General features: G+C 43.8%; 2 protein-coding genes across 11 annotated transcripts in view; one reads left to right on the forward strand and one right to left on the reverse strand.

The window, feature by feature from the left end:
• LOC101064134 (band 4.1-like protein 1) overlaps positions 1 to 13,567 on the forward strand; it is a 41,936-nt gene extending 28,369 nt beyond the window's left edge. For 2 of the 8 annotated variants that reach the window (XM_029826587.1, XM_029826588.1), the window contains exons 10-25: positions 19 to 116; positions 262 to 437; positions 568 to 794; positions 1,077 to 1,112; positions 1,825 to 1,869; positions 2,579 to 2,728; positions 3,765 to 3,851; positions 4,253 to 5,653; positions 7,155 to 7,205; positions 7,878 to 8,240; positions 8,644 to 8,772; positions 9,605 to 9,664; positions 9,774 to 9,869; positions 10,267 to 10,347; positions 10,414 to 10,530; positions 10,644 to 13,567. In XM_029826587.1, coding sequence (XP_029682447.1) covers positions 19 to 116; positions 262 to 437; positions 568 to 794; positions 1,077 to 1,112; positions 1,825 to 1,869; positions 2,579 to 2,728; positions 3,765 to 3,851; positions 4,253 to 5,653; positions 7,155 to 7,205; positions 7,878 to 8,240; positions 8,644 to 8,772; positions 9,605 to 9,664; positions 9,774 to 9,869; positions 10,267 to 10,347; positions 10,414 to 10,530; positions 10,644 to 10,649 — 3,123 coding nt within the window. In that variant the 3' untranslated portion in view covers positions 10,650 to 13,567. The remainder of the gene's footprint in view (positions 1 to 18; positions 117 to 261; positions 438 to 567; positions 795 to 1,076; positions 1,113 to 1,824; positions 1,870 to 2,578; positions 2,729 to 3,764; positions 3,852 to 4,252; positions 5,654 to 7,154; positions 7,206 to 7,877; positions 8,241 to 8,643; positions 8,773 to 9,604; positions 9,665 to 9,773; positions 9,870 to 10,266; positions 10,348 to 10,413; positions 10,531 to 10,643) is intronic. The other 6 variants (XM_029826592.1, XM_029826591.1, XM_029826589.1 and 3 more) reach the window with 6 other exon arrangements.
• Positions 13,568 to 14,205: 638 nt separating this feature from the next.
• Positions 14,206 to 20,884, reverse strand: part of cntn4 (contactin 4) — a 102,526-nt gene continuing 95,847 nt past the window's right edge. For all 3 annotated transcript variants that reach the window (XM_029827151.1, XM_029827152.1, XM_029827150.1), the window contains 8 exons: positions 20,296 to 20,445; positions 20,025 to 20,095; positions 18,959 to 19,193; positions 18,717 to 18,832; positions 17,654 to 17,840; positions 17,457 to 17,569; positions 17,206 to 17,374; positions 14,206 to 16,395 (listed from right to left, as the gene is read on the reverse strand). In XM_029827151.1, coding sequence (XP_029683011.1) covers positions 16,304 to 16,395; positions 17,206 to 17,374; positions 17,457 to 17,569; positions 17,654 to 17,840; positions 18,717 to 18,832; positions 18,959 to 19,193; positions 20,025 to 20,095; positions 20,296 to 20,445 — 1,133 coding nt within the window. In that variant the 3' untranslated portion in view covers positions 14,206 to 16,303. The remainder of the gene's footprint in view (positions 16,396 to 17,205; positions 17,375 to 17,456; positions 17,570 to 17,653; positions 17,841 to 18,716; positions 18,833 to 18,958; positions 19,194 to 20,024; positions 20,096 to 20,295; positions 20,446 to 20,884) is intronic.

Raw genomic sequence — 20,884 nt, forward strand, 5'->3', positions numbered from 1 at the left:
TCCTTCTCTCCCCTCCAGTATGAGCAGTTTGAAAGCACCATTGGTTTTAAGCTTTCGAACCACCGAGCTGCCAAGAGGCTGTGGAAAGTCTGCATTGAGCATCACACCTTTTTCCGGTAAAACTCGATCCGTTCTACCTACAAGCGCTCCTGCATCAGCTAATGTGACATGCTTGTTTTGTTCTATTGTCAGCACTTCTCTGGTGAGTTTGTTTGTGAATCAAAGGAGGGTAGTGATTATAAACTGCTTTCACATCGACAGGCTGGTGTGTCCAGAGCCTCCTCCTAAGGGCTTCTTAGTGATGGGCTCAAAGTTTCGATACAGTGGAAGAACACAGGCCCAAACGAGACAGGCAAGCGCCCTCATAGACCGTCCTGCTCCGCTTTTTGAGCGTTCCACTAGCAAGAGATACCTGCTGTCCAGGAGCCTGGATGGAGGTGAGAGCCAGGGAATGTGTGGGGTATTAATATTGTGGTGGGTCAGCATAAGGGCAGGAATTCTGTCAGGACCTGGTTGTCATGACGTCTCTCGGGGCTCGTGTAAGTTGTTAATTCTTGTTACCCACAGAGTTCTCACCACCAGTATCGTCCATGTGTGAGAACCATGACGGTCTTTCCCACCGCAGCATCAGTGAACAACGCCGCCTCCGCAGCCCCTCTGTGGATGAGCAAGAAACAGAACTGGAGCCAAGTTTGGAGCAGGATGAGGAGGAAAACGAGGATCACGGCCCAAAGCTGCAGAACAACAGCGGCAACGATGGCGCCGTCTCCCCGAGCAGAAAAAAAGAGATCATGGTAGATCATGAAGATTTTTTTTTTTTTTAAAAGATTCAATCAGCAGGAGTAAAAAAAAATCTCTTCCTTCAACTATGTTCAATGCAACTTAATTAACAACTTAATTAACAACTGGCGTTAGCATGTAACTCGTCTCCTTCGCTCAAACTTCTGCGGTCATGCAGCTTAGCCCTCTGGCTGATTTTCTGGTTTAACCCTTTGTTATCCATGAGAAATGCATTATTTGCATGCTCGACCTCTGTTTTAACACGTTTCTCTTTTCTTGAACCCGCCGACGTTAAGGAGGAGGCTGGGTCTCCAGCTGACAGTAAACAGGAGGTATTTTGGTGTCGGCTGATTTGGTCTCTAACTTCATCTATCTGATGTTTTTTTTGTAAAATGTATTTTTTTCTTTCAGCTGTACTCGCTGCATTTCATTGCATCTGCATGACATACCGGTACCTTAGGCAAACAAACCCTTTTCTGTAGGAAAATAACCTCCATTGTGCCAGACAGTTGCGTCATAGTTAAGCAACGCTGTAAAAAATTGATGACCGACTTGTTAAGTTTTCTGTAGATATTTTATCAGCTAGTCTCAAGGTGCGCCACCACCGGGTCTTTTCTACTGTGATTTTATGTAAAAACAGACCCTGCACCTGATTATTTGACAGTATATAGCAGTATTACATACTCCATGTGATGCTTTTCGTATACGACCTCACATGTAGTCAACGTGCTACTCCGCAGCAGTTTTTGAATGCTGCCTTGACAACCGATTGCCAGGCTGTGTGCATCCTGTATGCATTAACTCAAGAGAGTAGAGTTGAAGAAAGACAAGTACAGAATAAATCATCTCATCTGCATTTGTATGGTGTGTGTGAATATGGTTCTCGTTCTCAGTGGTTCTGAGGATCCAGGCTGTTGTTCCATCTGCTTGTTTACCCTCTCACCACTCTACCTTCCTCCGTCTTTTCTCTGCATGGAACTGTGATGCTGCACTTGTTCACCTCTGACCTCTGCCGTGCTCACTCACTCTCCTGTCCTAACTCAGCTGTCTCAGTCGGAGCAGGAGACCACTCCTCGACACAAACAGGAGGTACTAATATCTGTCCTCACTCCTACTGCTTTCTCCTTCTTTTTTGGCCTGCTCTCACCATCCTTTCTAATTTATTCATTTGGGATGTTTTTCAAATTGACAGCTTCGAGTACTGTTGGTAGAAATGGGCCCTTCTTTGATCTTTAAGTTCTAAAACTACGTGTTTTTCACCACTTTGACTGCACAGAAGTTTAAATAGGAACATTTCATTCTGATTTGTTATTACAGTTGAATATGCAAATAAAATGTTTTAAAAGCACTACTTTTCAAAATTTAATGTCCAGAAAATGCCGATCTGTGTCAACCTGTGGGGCAGTTGGACATTAAAAATGCTGGAGCACATGAAACCTTCTTTATTCTACTTTATGGGTTTTATTTAATTTCCCCCTTTATAATTTTTTTGATAAAACCCTGCCGACTATGAGTCGTAGAGAAGACGTTGACACATTTAGCTCTTTGTCTTCTTTGAAATCTTCTGGTAAGGACAAGTCAGAACAGATTACGGAGTGTCCCCTTTTTGTGCTATTTTGTGCAGTCTAATGGTGGAGTGTAGTAGTGCAGGTGAGCAGCAGTAGGGGGTTAAAAAAGAACCCCAAAAATCTACTTTAAACAGCTCAGATAAGCAACCGGCTCTACAGACTCTGAACCTGTTTACAGATTTAACTGTTTGTAATGCACACATTTTCATATCTCTCTCCCCCTCCTCTAGTTTCTGGATAAGTCAAAGGATGTGTTGCTGAAGCACCAGGCCAGCATCAACGAGCTGAAGAGAACCCTGAGGGAACCCAGCACCAAACTGATGAACCGGGAGAAGCGTCTGTCAGCCACCTCCCCGACCGGCACACCGGAGAAGAAGGCTGTGAGTACGGGTGTAGGTTAGTGGGAGTCAGGGGAGCTGTGGGCTTTAGGGTCCACAGTGGACAGTGAAATGGCCTTCAGTACTTGACACTCCAATGATAGTCCCTTCGGACGACTGTCATGTTGAATTCAGATTTTTTTTTTGAAAATCTGGACACGTTCTGTCACACAGACCGACTTGTTTTTGTGTTCGTGTTTCTTTTCGTGTTGAAATAATTGTAGCCTGCAACCTGTCACCATAGAAAAACATACACGAAGGCAATTAGGGAAGGTCGTTACTGATTAAATTTCCCCCCACAGGCAGGTCAGACAGGGGGTGTGTGATGACGGCTGCTCACTCTAACGTGCATAAAACGTAGCCATTTATTTCTAAGATGCGCATAATGAAGGTCGTTTCTCCGGTGAACTAGAATAATTCTCAACACCTGTAAGTGGTGCTTCAGATGACAAGGCGAAACATCTTCAGGAGATCAGGTTCAAGATTTGAGATTCACACTGAGGCGCTAAAGCAATAATTATCATTGATCATTTTTATTGCTTTACAGTTAGTGTTTCATTTTCAAAGGCTGCAGATGGTTTTTGGTCACACTTTGGTAATTAGGGTTTTGGAAATGGAGTAGTGGGACTGAAGCGTTGAGATAGGATGATCCTGATCTTGTTAGAGCCTAAAATGTCTCTCACATCACAACTGATCTCAGGGATAATCACATTTGAGATTATCCACAGATATTCAATGATAATATGACTGCAGATTAGAGACTGGGATGTCTGGATCCTTTTGACTGTTTAGAAAGGGATTCAGTTGAACCCAAGTCTATGATTAGGGTGTCAAAAAAACCTCATTTGCATTGCAAATATCTCCTGAATAAGGTGTGCAGATGAGCTGGGCGTCAGGTGGAAGGGAGTGCAGAAGAGGTTGTCTTGTATAATTTAGGCTCGGCTCCGCCTTCTTTTCCACCTGCATTTCATAACTTGTTGCACTTCCACAATTTGGGTCTTGAGCTTAAACAGCTGTTCTTCTCCTTCCTGTGGAGCAGCCGGCGGGCGGAGCAGGAGGAAAGGACCCTGTTAACAGCCTGTCTGTTGAGGGTTTCATCCAGAAGACTCTGGTTACTTCACCTGAGGTTGTTGTTGTTCTTTCATGAGGAAAATGTAGTGTTGATGTTGCGGTATGCATGGCCTGTCATGTTTATTTCCAAGTTTATTTCAATGTTCAAATAGAGTAATTAAGAGTTTACTCACAGGAAGACGAAAAATACCTGTGAATAAATTGTGATTTTTCTTTTTAACTGTCACATGAGGTATATTTCTTTATTTACAATGCCACTACCGTATCATTGTATCCTGCTTCCTTTCACAGAACACCACCCATCACCTTTCAGCATGCAACTAATTGTAAATGCATGTTCTCGGTATTTCAGTGTGTGTCACTCGTGTCTGTGATTGACCTGCTTTCGTGAATTTGGTTATTTGCAGGAGCTGTTTTTGGTCTGTCTAATTGTGTTTAATCTATACCAACATGTAGGGCTCTGAGGAGTGGGTATTGATTGAAAAACAAGAAAGTTATCAGAAGGACCATGACTGGAGGTCAGAAGAAAAGAACAAACTTTTCACATCTGACTCCTCCTGGGAGAAAAAGGAATTGGAAAAAGAGAGAGAAATTGCCAAGATGATACATAAAGAGGTAACGGGACATGACAAGAGAGAAATGAAAAGCCATAGTGATGAATTTCCTTCAACAAATCTGTCCAGAGAGGCAGATGTGTGCTCTGCGGCCGGCCTAGCCAACAAAAGTCGTTTTGTGGTTCAATTAACTGAAAACGAAGACTCGTCTCAAGACAAATTTCAAAATAAACCATGTGAAGCCTTAGAATCTGTGGCCCTGGGCTCACTCCTGATGAAGGGACCAACAGCTTCTAAACCAAGAAAAAAAAGGAGACCCCAGAGCTTAAACCTGGGGCTGCCCCCTGAGCTCAGCTACCAGAAAGGAGACAGTGATTCTGGAGAAGAAAACGAGAGCTCGGCTTCCGGCTCCAGTCCAGATGAAAATGTAGCAGCTACAGGAAATCATTTTCAGTCATCTGGCGTGGCGTTGATTAAAGATGAGCACGGATCAGAAGAGAATCAGGCCTGCCGGATCCGTAAAGGCAGCAAACAGGAGGATTTATCATCAGGGGAAGGCAGACATGCCTCCACTCCAGGAATGGAGCAGGTGAAGAGGAAAGAAAGCCACACGGAGTCAGCAGATATTGAGTTAGGTTCAGTGAACGGACCTGGAAAAACCATCCACGAGAGTTCCTCGGCAGGCGTTAAAGGGGAGAGTGTGGTGAGAGTGAGAGGGAAGGGCCTTATTGACAACAAAGAGCTAGCCGAGGTAAAACTGCGACAGGTCAGGACACACGAGAGGAGGATCAGCAGTTCCGGGGGGGAGGATATGGAGGGTTTCATGGGAGACAGAGTTCAGAAGACTTCCCTCCACCGGCTGTCAGGCAGCAGCTACCAGTCAGAAATCACCAGGATCGTTCCTCTCAAGCCGGAACGCTCAAAGAGCGTGGCGTGTAAGGAAGAGGACAGGACAGGACCCGATGAGCCCGCTCGGGCCCTTAGGAGAGAGTACCGCTGGTCGGTGGGCTCTCCAGAGGGACATTCGGAGCTCAACTGGGCTGATGTCTCCTCCTTCCACCCAGAGTTTGCAGCAGACATGGAGGGTGTCGCTAAACACGAACTACAGGACGATAGCTATCAAAGCAGTAGAGGGTCTACAGAGAGTCAGTGGTTTAGTTCAAAGGGTTCTTGTCTTCCCAAAATGGCTCCCCCCGCTCCACCAGTGAAAACACAGAAGGCCCGGGAGTCTGGACTAATACTGCGGAACAGCCGAAATGCCGGCAGGGACCCAAGTCTGGAGGCTGCCAAGAAACGACACTCGGTAACTGCTCGGCTTCTGCTATTCAGTCATTGGAAAATAAAGCATCGCATGAGCTTCAGACAAACTCGCACGCCATTTTCTTTTTTGTCTGTGTTTTCAGTGATTTGAAAACACTCATCCATCATACCTGTTTGAATAGGCAGAGCCATACTTTTGCTCCTCTTTTTGGCCAAAACATTCATTTCAAAGTCTGGACACTTTTCCAGAAGGCAAAGCTACACAGCTCATCACTCAAAAACACAAGAAACCTTTGGTTGTCTTGTCTTCCCCCCTTTTTGAATTCATGAGGCCCAAATTCTCTTTCAGCAGTTGCCTCTGTGAGAAGGTGAGAAGGCAAAAGTAAGACCTTCGAGTCATCACAATTTGGATGCCTTTTGGAGTTCTCCCTGCCATTTTCCCCCTGGAAGTACAGAACAAACAATAGCAAACAATAAGCTGAAATGATGTTGTTTATACATCATTTATCTTGGAACAATAGTCAGGAATAAAATCTTGGTATAACTCAGAACCTATATGAGGCTGACCTTCAGCATCAAAATTCAAAAACTGTCCTTTTCACCCTGCAGAACTGTGGCACTCAGAAATCAGAGGCGTCATTTCCACGCCTGAATAGAAAGCTAACACGTTGCCTTTCCAGGCAGCGAGCAGTCAGACACCACAGCTCAGTGTCTGACACTCAGTTTTGCAGCTGTCATTTCACCTTTGGTATCATTAGGAGCTTGCTCGCATTTTGGCACTGGAACGAAAAGGAACTTGAAGTAAACAGATGCGACAGCTTTGATCATTTCCCACCTTTTCATCTGACTGGAGCTCTTGCATTGGATTAAACAGGTACGAGGAGAGGTGTCGCGCTGCGCACAAAATCACAGAAAGATCAGATTGAAACTGGAGAGCGAATATTTACTTCTCCTGCCATTTGGATGGCCTCATTTATTCAGCCTTTTTGCGAGGCTTTTACTGCCGTCATCCCTTTTTATTAGACATTTATTGTTGGGCAATGTTTCAATATTCCCTTGAAATTCAAGGTGTGTGAGGTTGCAACACTTTCCGAGTTGATCAGTAAACAGCTGCTATGCTGCAACACTTGACCTGCATGAATGTCTTCGAGTCTCTGTCGGTTCTAACAGAGACTCTGACCTTCTGTGGCGTCGACTCACCTCTTTGGTGCCCTCTGACCTGAATGGTTCTCTGCGCCGCTGCCGTGAGATACTTAATAGATATTTGTGCCTGAATCTCTTTGGATCTGACTGGATCTGCACAGTCTCAGTGGCCCTCCGCTGGCTCGGAGGTCAATTCACGTGCACCTGACTCCAAAAATACAGAATTCTACTTGAAAGCTCTTTCTGTGTGATTTTTCTTCTCTCGATTTTCCAGCTCCAGTCAGGCTTTGCCTGCCGAACTTGTGTTTGTGTGTGCGTAGGGTGTGGACCTGCTCGCCACCTCTGCCTGTGCTAACCTACAGGTGCTCTCTGTTTCTTCCTCTGCTTTCCCCTCCCCACAGGAGCCTGCCTCTACTCCTGCCATTTATGAGGAGCCCTTTGCTGATTTGAAGGTTAATTTGTTGTATTTAAACTGATGATGCTTTGCTCATCTTGTCCTCCCCAGTCTGCATAAACCACAAGCATGCTAACAAACTCTGACAGTTTCTCCTCGTACATAAATATTATCCGTGACGTCAGTGCCCGCTTCATTTGTAATGATCCGAGTCCACCAGTGTGTGTGTTCCACCTCCTGCATCTATGTCCTCGGTACCATGTATGTGTCAGTGAGGTGAACGTGTCATCCAACCGCCCCCGGGGCCACCGCAATGCTGACATTTTCACGCCTTTAAACAGATATTACCACTTCTGACCTTTTTCAATTTGCACGTCAGTTTAGACAAGTTTGAAAGTGCAGCCGGCTCAGTTCAGCCTGATATACTTAAACACTTTTAGGAGTGGCAGAATCCACTGCAATAAAAGAGTGCCACCCACTGATGTACCCTGGGCCCTACACTTAGTCACCAGTATAATTCAATACTTATTCTCTATTCATGGGCCCAGGGAAGAAAACACTTTCCATGCTAATAATAATAATAATAATAATAATAATAATAATAATAATAATAATATAGCGATTCCTGCAAACATCAGGGTTATGTTCCATCCCACTCCATGCCATTCCCTACCTATATCCCTTCAACACGTACCCCTGAGTGGTGATCCCATGTCTGTACCTGCCCTAGAGGGAACTTGGAGACAGGCGTCCCCAGCCCAATATAACCTCAGAGGAGGAGCTGGAGCGCGACACGCTGGCCTGCATGAAGGAAACTCACCTGGGCATCGAGCGCAAGTGTTCCAGCATGACTGTCAGCTCCACCTCCAGTTTGGAGGCAGAAGTGGATTTTACAGTCATCATGGACCTTCACTCTGGCGTAGAGGACTTGTCGAAGGGACCGTCAGAGCTGGGAGAGAGAGCGCGCCAGCCCGAGGTCGGCCGGGAGGACTTTGAGGAAACATCTCGATTCTACTCGGCACGTTTAATGGGTTCTCGAGACAAGTCTCCCGTAGATGGAGAGAAAGCTCCTGAGGAAGGAGCGCAGCATGAGGTAGACAAAGGGATATTTTCTTCCTCATCATCCCATGGATTCACCCTCCCTGGCTGGACTTGTTGCCACATTATTATGTAGCCGTTCCTTTTCCTTTTTTTGTTGTCTTTCCATTGTTAAATTTGGTCAAATTTCAGTTCTTTAATTCTGCCTGAAACCTTCATGTTTTTTCTTTCTTTAATGGATTCATTCATGAGACATTTATACCTTTTATTTTCATCTGTTGTTTTAGTTCCTTACAATTATCTGCTGCTGCACATTTGTTTGCATGTAACTGTCCATTTAAATATTCCATTACACAGTTTTCCAGCAATAAAATCGGGAGCAATGCTCATTTTCTCCCAGTCTTCAGAGGTCCTGCAGTCAAGAAATTGACTATTTTTTTATTGTTTGTGTCCCACAGCCTCCTGTGGCAAAGAAAGACTCCAGTGCTGTGAATGTGGCCCATATGCTGAAGAGGACCGACTCAAAGTCCGAGACGCATACAAATGGATCGGAGCTGCATTCCAACATCATGAATGTCTCCCTCCAGGTAATAATTATAATAAAATATGGAACATATGTATATGGAACATTTTCTAATAAATAGATAGGAGATACCCTTGAGCAAGGCACCAAACCATAGGACTCTGCCATGACCTGGCTACTCATTCGGGGATGTATCCTGGATGTAATGGCCCCGCACCCTCCCTGTGACCCCAAAAGTGATCTAGAAGTCAAAGGGGGAAGACATTTTACCGCTTCAGAGATGTAAAGACATGTTGCCCAGACAGGGCTGCCATATTAGCATCATTAAGGGGAGATTAAAGTATTAACAGTATTTCAAGGGGAATGATGAAAACAGGTGGGAACTCTGCTGGCTGAGCCTCAAGTGCCTGATTAAGATGTAAGTGTTGCAGAGCTCTTTTGCCAGCTAATGCTTTGGATGAACTTAGGCACTGACGCAGAAAGGATGCTTTTGAAGTGCCAGACTTCTGTTAAATAGAATTTATTGTGTGCCTGTGAGGGCAGTAAACGGATGATTACGTCACTCAATAACAGATCAATGAGACCATTAAGCCAGCAGGGGGCGGTATTGTACACAGTTGGAGTTTCACTCTGTTGAATGCACGAATGCACCCTGAAATTCATTCACTGTACAGATAAACTGATGAGAACGGTGCCCATTACCCTTATAATCAGTAATATCTATTTTTTACATTTGTATGCCATTTCAACTATATGTAAATTCCAACATCTTAAGAATATTTGTGGGATTTCCACAGTTAACTAGTGTCAGGATCTATGCTTTATGTGTTAAAATAAATAAATACATACCTACATGTGAAATAAGTTGGATTCTCAAGTTTCTGTCCCTCTTTCAGAACTATGAAATTGTCAATCCACGAGAGATTCCGGCGGCCCTGAAACAAAATGGCTCACCTGTATGTATGCAGGGCGACACGTGCATAAACTAAATGTTACACAGATGAGCCAGTGTAAGGTGTATACTTATGTGTGTATGTGACCTCCCCTCTAATGAATGGGCTGCAGGTCAAGGCTGGTATCCAGGAGAAGGATCCCGTCATGTCCCCGCTGACCATCACCGCTGACAACGTCACCTCAGCTACCACAACACAAGTTACCAAGGTAACACTTCAGATGATGCCATCAGATATACGACTCATACATATTTGGTTTTACCGGGATTGGGATTCTCACATGTAACACTTGATATAACAATTAAAAGCATTCAAGTGGATGCAGATGGTGTGAACAACATCCTGTCCTGATTTAGAAAGCAATAAAAACAGTCTCTCCTCTTTAAATGTCTTTATTGTGGGTAGAACATGAAGACATTCAGTCTTTCTCCCGCTCTTAACTGTAAATATGCCCTCAGATTATAATGTTTTCAACAAAATATGCAACAGATGTGAAACATTAACAACAGAAATCAGTCCTTTCTGCATTCATCCTACTCACAATGGTGATGATTTTAACGGAATCGTTTTTCATTTTGTTAATTTTGGTTTTATTCATTTCTTAGACTGTGAAAGGAGGCTACTCGGAGACTCGGATTGAGAAGAGGATCATCATCACGGGGGATGATGACGTGGACCAGCATCAGGTGAGAAACATGAGGTGTGACAGGAATAGGAACGTTGTGTGAACGTTGACACTGTGGCCCCTGTAGGCCCTTGCTATGGCGATACAAGAGGCCAAGCAGCAACACCCCGACATGTTGGTGACAAAAGCAGTGGTTATCAGGGAAACGGAGTCTCCAACGGAGGAGCTTCCGCACAGAGCTCAGGTAGGCTCGGCCTCAAACCGCTGCCCTTATCGGAAATAAACACAGCAGGCCTTTACATCTAAACGTGCCTGCGCTCGCGCGATAACGCCAATGACCTCTCTGTGTGATTGCAGTCATGATTGGTCGTGGTGGCTCTTGACTTTAGGGGAGAGGATCCTCCGTCTGTGTGACCCTCCCTGCAGTGCTCCATCAGCTGGACAGGAGGACTCTCTAGCCTGCCTTCTCGATTTAGAGACTTGTTCCATGAAGCAGTAGCCACTTCTGCCCCTTTTTTCAAAGCAACTGTATATCAGACTCCTGTCCTGGACCTTCCCAGCCCTCCACCTACTAGTGGAACAGGAAATCTCATTTTTTTGGATTATTTACCTCAAGCTCTATTCAAGCAGAGTGATGCGTGATAGAAAGGAAAGCTGGTCACATCAGTCACTATTTAATTTCGCCTCTGTAAGAGGAAATTTGTTTTGCAGCGATTTATGACATTTTCGCCTGACTTGGAGCCCGAGGACCACGCGTATCCAAACACCGGCCCTGTGCGACTGTCACGCCTGCAGTGGATAAACAGGACAGGAAAGCAGGTTTGCATGTGGTGATAGCAGGGCTGAGGTGAGGAGACTGGTGCCGTGTGGTTTTCTGGCTGTGACTCCTTCAGTATAATCGACAGCTGTCTTAATAGCTTTTTACATTTTTATCTATAGAGGGTTTAATTTATGTCCAGTGTTCGCTTGTTTATGAAGTATGTATAATATCCAACAATTATGATCTGCATGACTTAATTGCAAAATAGCTGAGGGAATGAAAAAAAATCTACATTTTAAACAGTATATTACTTTCACCGAGATGATGGGCCAGAGCGCATTTGGAGAATGCTGTCACAGTGAATGTGGATCCAGATGTGCAACACTCCAGCGAACAGCTGGAACTGTTCTTTCTGTTTCCTGTCTCCACCGTAGAAACTGTCCTAGTCCCACTGTCTCTGCTCATTGTTACCAGTGTCATCTCACCACCTACAGCACATTAAGGAAAAAAGGTTTTAGGAATATTTTAAATTGTAATAAGGCTATATCTAAACTATCACTAGAAATGTGATGTTTCATTTTATTTGCTATCTTTCCCCCCCTTCTATTTCAAGATGGATTTTTTTGGACATTTCAGTTGTGCTGCATGAACATAGTTCTCTATGTATGCTCTAAAAAATGTGATTTCCTGAAGATCTTAAAAAAATAACTTGATTCCCCCCCTGATTTTCACAATCACGCATATGACATAATTATTGCAGCCACTTGGGGGCAGTGTAGCATGCTGTAAATGTTTTGCTTGCTGCACATATGGAGGGCCACCTGCTAATACTTGCATTGTCTGAATTTAGGGAGCTATTTGAACCTTTATCTGCAATGCATCCTAAATCAACAGGCCTACTAACCTTCCATGTAACCGAGTGGAAAATCCAGAAAAAAATAGAAAAACAAACATGGTTACAAGAGGCTAACACTAACGTGTTTAGGATAACAGCTTACTCTCTGAGATAACATCTATATTTTCTGATACAAATCCTTTGCTTTTAAATCAAAATAATAAACTGAAAACTATAATCTTCAGGAGCAATACTAAAATTAATGATCCATTTAGGTGAACCCACCATGTTCACATGTACTGCCTGAAATGTTCAAAATGACTAGATCATCATTCATGTTTTGCATTGGCTAAACATTCAAGTCAAAGTGTACGAGACTTTATTGATAATTAGGGAGCGGTGAATGCTTTTTCTGCCCCTCTCCTCTCACTGACAACGCTAAGAATCAAGGGTGAGACGACCGTGACACAACACTAACCACAACTGTCATGTTCCACCAAACCCTGGATGACCTTTAATACTGTTACTATGCAGCCACTATCATACATGGGACTTCCTCCAATAGATCCCCCCCCCCACCTAGCTAACTGTACCACCATCATTGAGGCTAACTATATGCTTCGGATGGCTGAAGCAGTGAGGCGCTCTGCTCGCCTGATTTGCAATAAGCAATCATTGTTCTTATCCTGCGTGTCCTCTAAAAGGGAGAAAACTGTGAACTCTCGTGCATACCGAAGCGCAAATAAGACCTCTTACGCAGAGCTAGTGACATTTAAAGGAGCTTTTCCGTGACTTCCATCAATTTTCCACAGCTTTTCTCACCCTTGTCCTCTAATCTCCAGTCCTTTGGGTTGAATATGTTGACCTGCTGTTAATGTCTCTGAAAAAAACAAAAAAAACAAAACTATTTTGTGATTATCTGTGTAGTATAATTAATTTCTGCTCGTGACACTGGACTATTGTGAAGGCACTTACTTGCAGTGATAGCACCACAGAATGACATGTCTCTGCTGTAATGGACACACTACTGATGGAGGAGAAAAGACATTAAAAGCATTAAAAGTGAGGGGTGGTGACCCCAAGATACATCTGTACTACTTTGTATTAGCCTGTATGCTGGGTAGGAACTGACCAGTGCACCAGTGTGTTTGGTTGAAGAGACAAATCACAATGCAGAGGACAGCGGTGCAGCACTAATGTCCCACGAACGGGTGCCTTAAGTTTGGAGTTGTGGTTACGGGAGCACAAGCCACAACTCAAAGTGCTGTTAATCACCATCATCAGGCGAATGGAGAATCGACCTGAACCTTCATTCCAAGGTGAGGAGGAGCTGTCGGTCATGAAAGTGAGTTAATGTCTTGTGAAGAATGTAAGGCTGAGGAAGGTGAACACTGGGCCCACAAATGTAGAAAACCAGCATCACAGATCCTAGATTGTGTTCTGTGAGAAGCACCAAACGGTGCCACTCTTTCAATTCCGTCTTCATTTTCTCCTCTTCCTTTTGCTCTACACCCCCCCCCCCCCCCCCCCCCCCCCAGTGCTTGGTGGTGTGTATTTGCTGTATTTGCATTCAAACTAAATGGAAAACATACATGCATAAATAAATGTCTCTGATTCTGAATGAAGGGGAGAGAGATTCTCCCGATAATAAAGAAGTTACATCTGGAAAAATGAAAGCGTGTTCTTTAAATCCGAAAGTGTAATTCAAGCTTGCTTCGATAACAGTTAAAGGTAAGTAAAGGGAAAACTAACTACTTGTTTGTATTGTTCTGTGTGGTGTTCTTCTCCCAATTTCGCATTGTGTAGCGGGATTGAGGTCTGAATTTGTGCAGTCTTGGTGCCATCGAGTCCATCAATTTTACCCGTTTTTTTTTTTTTTGCAGATATTACTGGCAATGATTAAAGTCACAAAATGCATAATTAAGTCTGATACTCTGTGGGAGGTTTTTCCCAAGTCTGTTACCCTTCAAAATGATCTCAAACAGGACTAGGCCTGCAAATGCCAATGTTTAATAGCTCTGGGTGTGCAGTTAAGAAAAAGATTAACCAGCATACCTAAATCTACTGAAGAGTCTGTGATGCATTGCTGTAAATGAACTCCCTTTGAATCGAACCTATGGAATGAGATTTGTTACAGGATTCGCTACGTTAACCTTAACATTTAAGCTTCATCCACATTTAATCTGTTGTTGTGACTGACTGTTGTGATTCAATTTAGCTTTATTCTGAGAAAAAGCCATACCCAGAGGGAAGAAAACTCCGATATGTCAGATCCAAAATAATGATAGAAATTGACGAATGGACCAGCAGAGCTCGACATTGTCCTATAAATCAATAAACTTTATTAACACAGTATAAACAACAAACGACGACAGAGGAAACTGTCATGTAGGATGAATATGGGCAGCAGATCCAGATGGGTTGACTGAGACAGAAGAAGCATAGACACAGAGCCGACCATGGTCCAGAAATCATGGCGCACAAACTATACACAAACCTATCAGATGCATTTTTGCCTGGCGTGTTCCTAAAGCCATTCAGCCTGTTTGCAGATAGAAGAGACAACAAAGTACAGTCATGCCGGGCAAACAGCTACAGTATGAAACAGATCTGTTACATAAAAACCAAGTAAACTGTCTCTTTAGAAAGATTTTTTTTTTCTTAAATATAAATGTTTTGAAGAATACAAAACAGTATATTACACGTTTGATGCATGATTCTGACCCAGTAGCCTACGGTACACTTCCCTTTAAAGGACAGACTACTTGACTGGATTACAAGCTACATACAGACTGCACCGTGCCTCTGGAGCACATCACTCCCACGTGGTATCAGCAGAATATGGGAAAAGGAAAAGTTCAGCAGCATCGTTGTTCATCACCAATACACACCTATAAAAACTCACCACAGACCCTCTTTTGACCTCTAGATGCAAAGCTGTGGCCTGACCTCGGTAATCTTGCTTGCAAAAATGAGTGCCCCCCCTCTTTCGAATCCCGCCCACATCCAGTATATGTCAACACAGCAGCACGTAAACATTACATCAGCTGCTCCATGGTTATATGTTTTCGGTGTTTTCGATATACATATGAGAAGTTTAAGGCTCTTAAAGGACCTGAGGATTTTGAACATATGATGAGGCACACAGAAGGCAAAGAATAGCTCCACACACAGGGCTAACCGAAAGAACGAGGAGCGTGAGACAGCCACAGGGGTGGTCTGATGATCAGCACAGGTCAATGGCCCAATGGAGAGGACCCAGGGGAGTCTGAGAGGCTCTAAAACTAAATGGTTTCAATGGATTCATGGGTTCTGTTGTCTTTTTGAGAGGCCTTATCCCATTGCCAAATTACACCAAAAGCATAACAACAGCCAAAATGCAAAAGGTTATAGTTATGTAATCATCCAGGCTGTCAATAATGGCCATCAAGCACTTCCATAAAGTAATGCACACTCCTCCTAACAAACATTATATTAGTGAGTTCAGCAGGCAGTAACGAGACGTTCAGCCCTGGTCTGCTGAAAGAAAAGGCAAACCTATATTGGACTATAGAGATACATCCTGCAAATTAGGTTTGTGATTTCAAAGGTTAAAGTCAGTGATTTACTTGTAGGCATTAAACCAGCAGTGGATTTTACCCCATCATAGACTAAGAGTAGAGTTCTGCTGCCAAGCAAAGGCCAGTGTGGACAAGAGGAATGATAACACTCAAATACACGATACTTCAGCAGTGAGCTGTCGCCAGACCTTCACATCTCCAATATGTCACTTCCATAAATCCTGACACTGTGTTGTCACCTAATGTAGCGGGAAAATCTAAAATTCATGTTGCTTCTTGTTGTGTGTAAGAAGGGTAAGGTAAGAAGGTTGATGCTGAAAGACCAACCTGTCTTTTGACAAAGGACCAGAAAATAATTTTAATTGTTACATGTTGCTTAACCTAAACTGCTAAGGTGTTTTCGTTTTTGAAGCGTCATTTTTTAAATTTGTTCTGCGAGAACCAAAGATGAGATTTTTAGATTTTTTTAAATGATGCAAAATCGCATTTGTGTCCTCAAACTGGAAAACAAACTGGAATTTTGTGCCATGCACTTTATTGTTCTCACGCTGGAAGGTCAAAACTGACTTAAAATTAATTTTAAAAAAATCTATAAAAGCTCAACATGTCATACAAAATGATGCATATCGGACATTTTCCTCCACTGTGTGTTATGAAAGCTGCTTTGGTAACAACATAGTCACAACATTACTTAGCCTGCAAGGTTGCTGTAGGGTCTCAATCATCTCGTTCTACTTCTTTCTCAGCATTTTCCTCTTTAAATTCTAAATGAATGGGTCTAGTTACACCAGAGTGGGCTGCATTTGTGTTCCGCTGGAGAGCTGTCAGCACGTCAGATGCAATATCTGCTGCAAGCTGTTTGTCATAAAGATGTCCGTGCTGTGAAAGACAGCGCTATTGTACTGAGCGCTGATAAAGTGGAAACCTTGGATGCAGAGCCGACTGCGTTGGTGCCTGAAAAGATAGGAAAAATAAGTGGTTAATGCTTCGCCGTGAAAGCATACGTCATCAGCTCTCTGACCTGATGGAGCCAAACTTTTTTTTGTTAGAAATTCACATTTGTTTCATTAAATTGTCCAAGTGACATAACATCCCTTAAATGTAATTGGATTACTTTACTTCACACAGCATGTGGGGAACTCGAAAGCATTCGATTGGGTCTGTCCTATCTCTGCTCAGCACTCTGCCTCCTGCCTGAAATCAGAGCGCACCAGCCGAGCCTCTCACTGTCTCAGTAGCACGCTATTGTGAATAAACCCAAACATTGGTAAACCAAGCCTGCAAATCATGAAAGGTGGAAGTGTGTCTTACATTCTCAACTATGCCAATTTCCAGGCTTAACCTTTGACTCTTTATGAAATCTCTCTCTTTTCAGAGAGCCACGGTAACTATTACCAAGACATTCAAGCAATGAGTCAGAGTGGAGGAGTCAAATACAATATGGATCCATTATTGCGTAAAAAATGTCTCTGAAGCACAGACAATCACTGCATGCTTTGTATAAGCCTCCAAAACCTATGTTTACAAGAATGTAACCCATAATTCAGTCCTAAAGGAACTAAACCCGTTGAACTGTAAGAACAGTACAGCACGTTGCAGTCATGGGGAGATTAGACCTCTGCAAATGCCTCATGTAACACGTTATTTTCTTGCTCCGTCTGTCCTGTTGAAGGTGATGATAGCTAATATGTTCTGGCAAGACAGCACCAGCAGGGGAGTAGAGGATTCAGCCATGAGGGAGGCACTAACTAGCTCTCCACTGACCTGGTATCCTTGGGATGGTGATCTGCTTGCTGCTGCTGCCGTCACCCCCCTCTCCAAATGGCTTTATCTGGATGATATAATCCTCATCAGTGGGCAGAGCCAGCTCCACGGAGGTGGTGTTGGTTTCCATGACATTGGGGTGACTGTGTCGATTCTTTTTGTAGAGCACCTGATGACAAAAGTAAAGCCACGCGCGTAAGCCGGAGCAACAGACACAATTTTCTGATAACGGCAGGAGCTCTGTTGCTTACTTTGTACCCGGTGACCTCGGACTCATTCTCCAGGGCTTTGACCCGCTCCCAGTTTAATATTATCTTGGAGTCTGATGTATTCCACATGACTTTAGCAGGTGGCTGACTGGGAGCTACAAAAGGAAGAAAAAACGTTATTCACCTCAAACAAAGGATGACCCGTGTGTTGATAACGGACAGCTTAATCAGATACTCGCGTGGCTTTTTGGTGGTGACATTGACAGTGTTGCTTGGAGGTCCTGTTCCAGCAGTGTTATACGCCCGCACTGAGATGTAATATGTGGTGCTGCCTTTCACCCCGCGGATAACAGTGGATGTTTGATTTCCTACAGTCCTTTGCACACTGGCCATATCTTCTTTCTCACTTCTACTCCAGTACCTCACCTGAAAAGTGACAGGGCAGAAAGAGCAGGATAAACACTAGACACTTTAAAGGGGTTCTGTTACACCTCATCAAAATAGGAACACAACCCAGAAATGGGAGAATGTCAAATTAAATGGGTTGAGATTCAGTCTGGAAACGGGAGTGAGGATGCAGCCGCCGGCACCTTTGACTTATCACAAGTGTCAGTTGTGTCTCTCAAATGTGATTCATTACTTAAAAGATAAGAATAGGCAAAATAAATAATAATATTAATTTTTTTTTAAAAATCCCAGAAAGCCCCCTGGTATCGTCTTCCCTTGACAGCAGATTTTTGTTGTCACGCTGTTTGTCAGCACTGAAATGGACGGCACGCTCGACAGCACGAATTATTTGCCCTTCCTCGCAGGAACGGTTTGCTCAGGCCAGGCTCCTCTGTTGACTTTGAGTGGTCAATGATTTATTCTGGCACTTCTTGCAATCCGTACATGAAAATGTTCCCTTTATTCACATTTTTTGGATCACAAAAAAATGAGCGGAAGTGAAGCTACAAGAGCGAGCTGAGCACAAAGCCACCGTGTGAAACTGCTTTGTTGTGTGGATTAGAAGCTAAACGCTCTATCCCTCAGAGCATTGCATCAGTACGCTAATCAGGGTGGTTACAGTACTGAGCTAAACAAGAGGAACACAGCTAAACCCACAAGCACGGGGCAAGGCTGGGCCACTCTGCATGCAGTAAGCTATAATCTTCTGTGCCCAAGGTGCATGAGCCTGCAAGACCAATCAATAATAGAAGAGAACAAGACTCAATCTCAGCGTGAGGCAGGTGCTTGCAAACCAAAATACACTATGAACAGAGGAATAAGAGAATAAACAACATCTATTTTCGGGTAACTCACCTCAAAGCCCAGCACTCGCCTCTTGCTGACACTCCAGGGCAGAGCTTTCCATGAAACTTCAATCTCAGATGCAGAGAGGCTTTTGGCACGGACTCTCGTAGGCGCTCGGCCAGGCTCTGCAGAAAATATATCGACTGAGTGATTTTTGGAGATATACGGCCCTATAAACCTGCTTTATAGCTATTCAATAAGGGGGGTGAGCATCATGCATCATGCATGGAATAACGCAAGATGATACACACCCTCCTCAGCAGAGTAAATAGTGGTCACAGGTCCGAAGGGCCCTTCCCCCTCGTTGTTGTAGACCCCAACCTTCACATGGAAGGGCGAGAAAGGCTGGATGCTCTCGTTTTTGAAGACATATCTGGAGGCTTCAGCTGAAGGTACGGCCGCCTGCATCCATCCCGTCGCCCCATGTGGCCGGAAAGCCACAACATACCCAAAGCCCGGGCCATTCTGGAACTCCTCCGGAACTGGCTGCAGGAAAGGATCAAAATGTTACATTTTTCAACCAAAATATACAACAGCCTGCCAATTTTGGCCCACGAAGAGTGCAAATCTATTAAGTGAGAGATTTTATTTAATCCTTTTCAAATCAAGTGACTATAAAGTGTTGCAGGACAAATCCATTACTATGGAATACATTTGGTATGTAATGTATCAGGTTAATAATGCACGTCCACCACATCCACTAATAACAAGGTTTGATTCCAGCTATTTCCTCCCACAGCCTGCACACATTAGACACTGTAAATTACCCAGAGGAATAAATGGTGTGTGCCCAGTGATGGACTGGTGACCTGTCCGGGGTTTATTCTGCCTTGACTGCTGGGACGTGCTCCATCACCCGCATGACCATAATTAAGTGCTGGTTAGAAAATGGATGGATTTGAATTATTTCCTTTTTTTTAGTTTCTCCAAGTAAAGAAAGAGAGAAAGCAAGAAAGAATGAGCGAAAGAGGGAGAGAAAGAGGGAGAGAAAGAGTGAAAGAAAGAGAGCAAAAGCAAGCAAGCAAGCAAGCAAGCAAGCAAGCAAGCAAGAAAGAAAGAAAGAAAGAAAGAAAGAAAGAAAGAAAGAAAGAAAGAAAGAAAGAAAGAAAGAAGTTCAATTATCGTATTGAGGGCTCAAACTATTTTTCTCTCCCCTGGGTGACAGCGGCAGTTATTGCCTTTGTGTTCTTAAAAATGAAATGCCATACATTAAGCCATTCAGCTGTTATTAATGAAAGCGGAGCCCACATCCACCCAGAATAATGACGTCTGGCCCCTTCCTGCATGGGTGAAGGAGTCTTGCTCCAGCTCGCTTACCTCCCATGTTATGACTAATTCAGAACGACTGCCGCCACCTCCGCTCACATTAGCTGGCGTGACCTTCGGATCTGGAAGACGAAGAAGAAGAAGAAGAGGGATCGGCTCAGCCGTGTTTGTTTCACGCATGTAGAAATGGGTTTGTTTTGTTCCACCCAAACCGAGGACAGGTGTAACGTTCAAAGCCATTAATCATCAGCAAATGTCTCCAAAAGTAAATGATGCCACTGACGCCAGTGGTTGAGGGGCTGAAGGACCCAGAAATACTCACAGGTTCCTTTTGTCCTGGCTTGTTTAGATGGTTTGCTAGGCTCGCCGGTCCCGATGGTGTTGCTCGCCAAGACTCGGAACTCGTACTCCACCCAGGGACTCAGTTCTGTCACGGTAGCTCTCAGCTGGTGGCCAGCCACCACCTCGGGGACTGGTAGGAAACACAAAAGCCACGAAAGGTGAAGTATGAAGCATGATTAAAGATAAGAGGGAGGGTAGGACTCCACCATCACCAGGACACATAAACCCCTTTCATATGAAATGTTGCCCAACAACTTGATATTTTGGACATATTGATATAGTCCCTTTGCTGGACATTTAAGAAAGCATAAAAATAACTGTAATGCACAAAGTCTGGAGGGAAAAAAAGCCCATTTTCTCTGGTGATGGAGGATCTCTGTCTACCTGCATATTATAGCTCTCTTCCAAAGATATGATCCTGATGAGGTAAATCAATGAGGCCTGTAAACCTATCTTAGATTAAAGTGCCCTTAATTCCCCAAAATATCAATAGAACAAAGTATACCGTGTGGGATAAATGCACATTTATCCAGTCATGCATAAATGTTGAGGGGCCATTAAAGGCACTG

The sequence above is a fragment of the Takifugu rubripes genome, chromosome 19 (assembly GCF_901000725.2).
Source record: "Takifugu rubripes chromosome 19, fTakRub1.2, whole genome shotgun sequence".
NCBI lineage: Eukaryota > Metazoa > Chordata > Actinopteri > Tetraodontiformes > Tetraodontidae > Takifugu > Takifugu rubripes.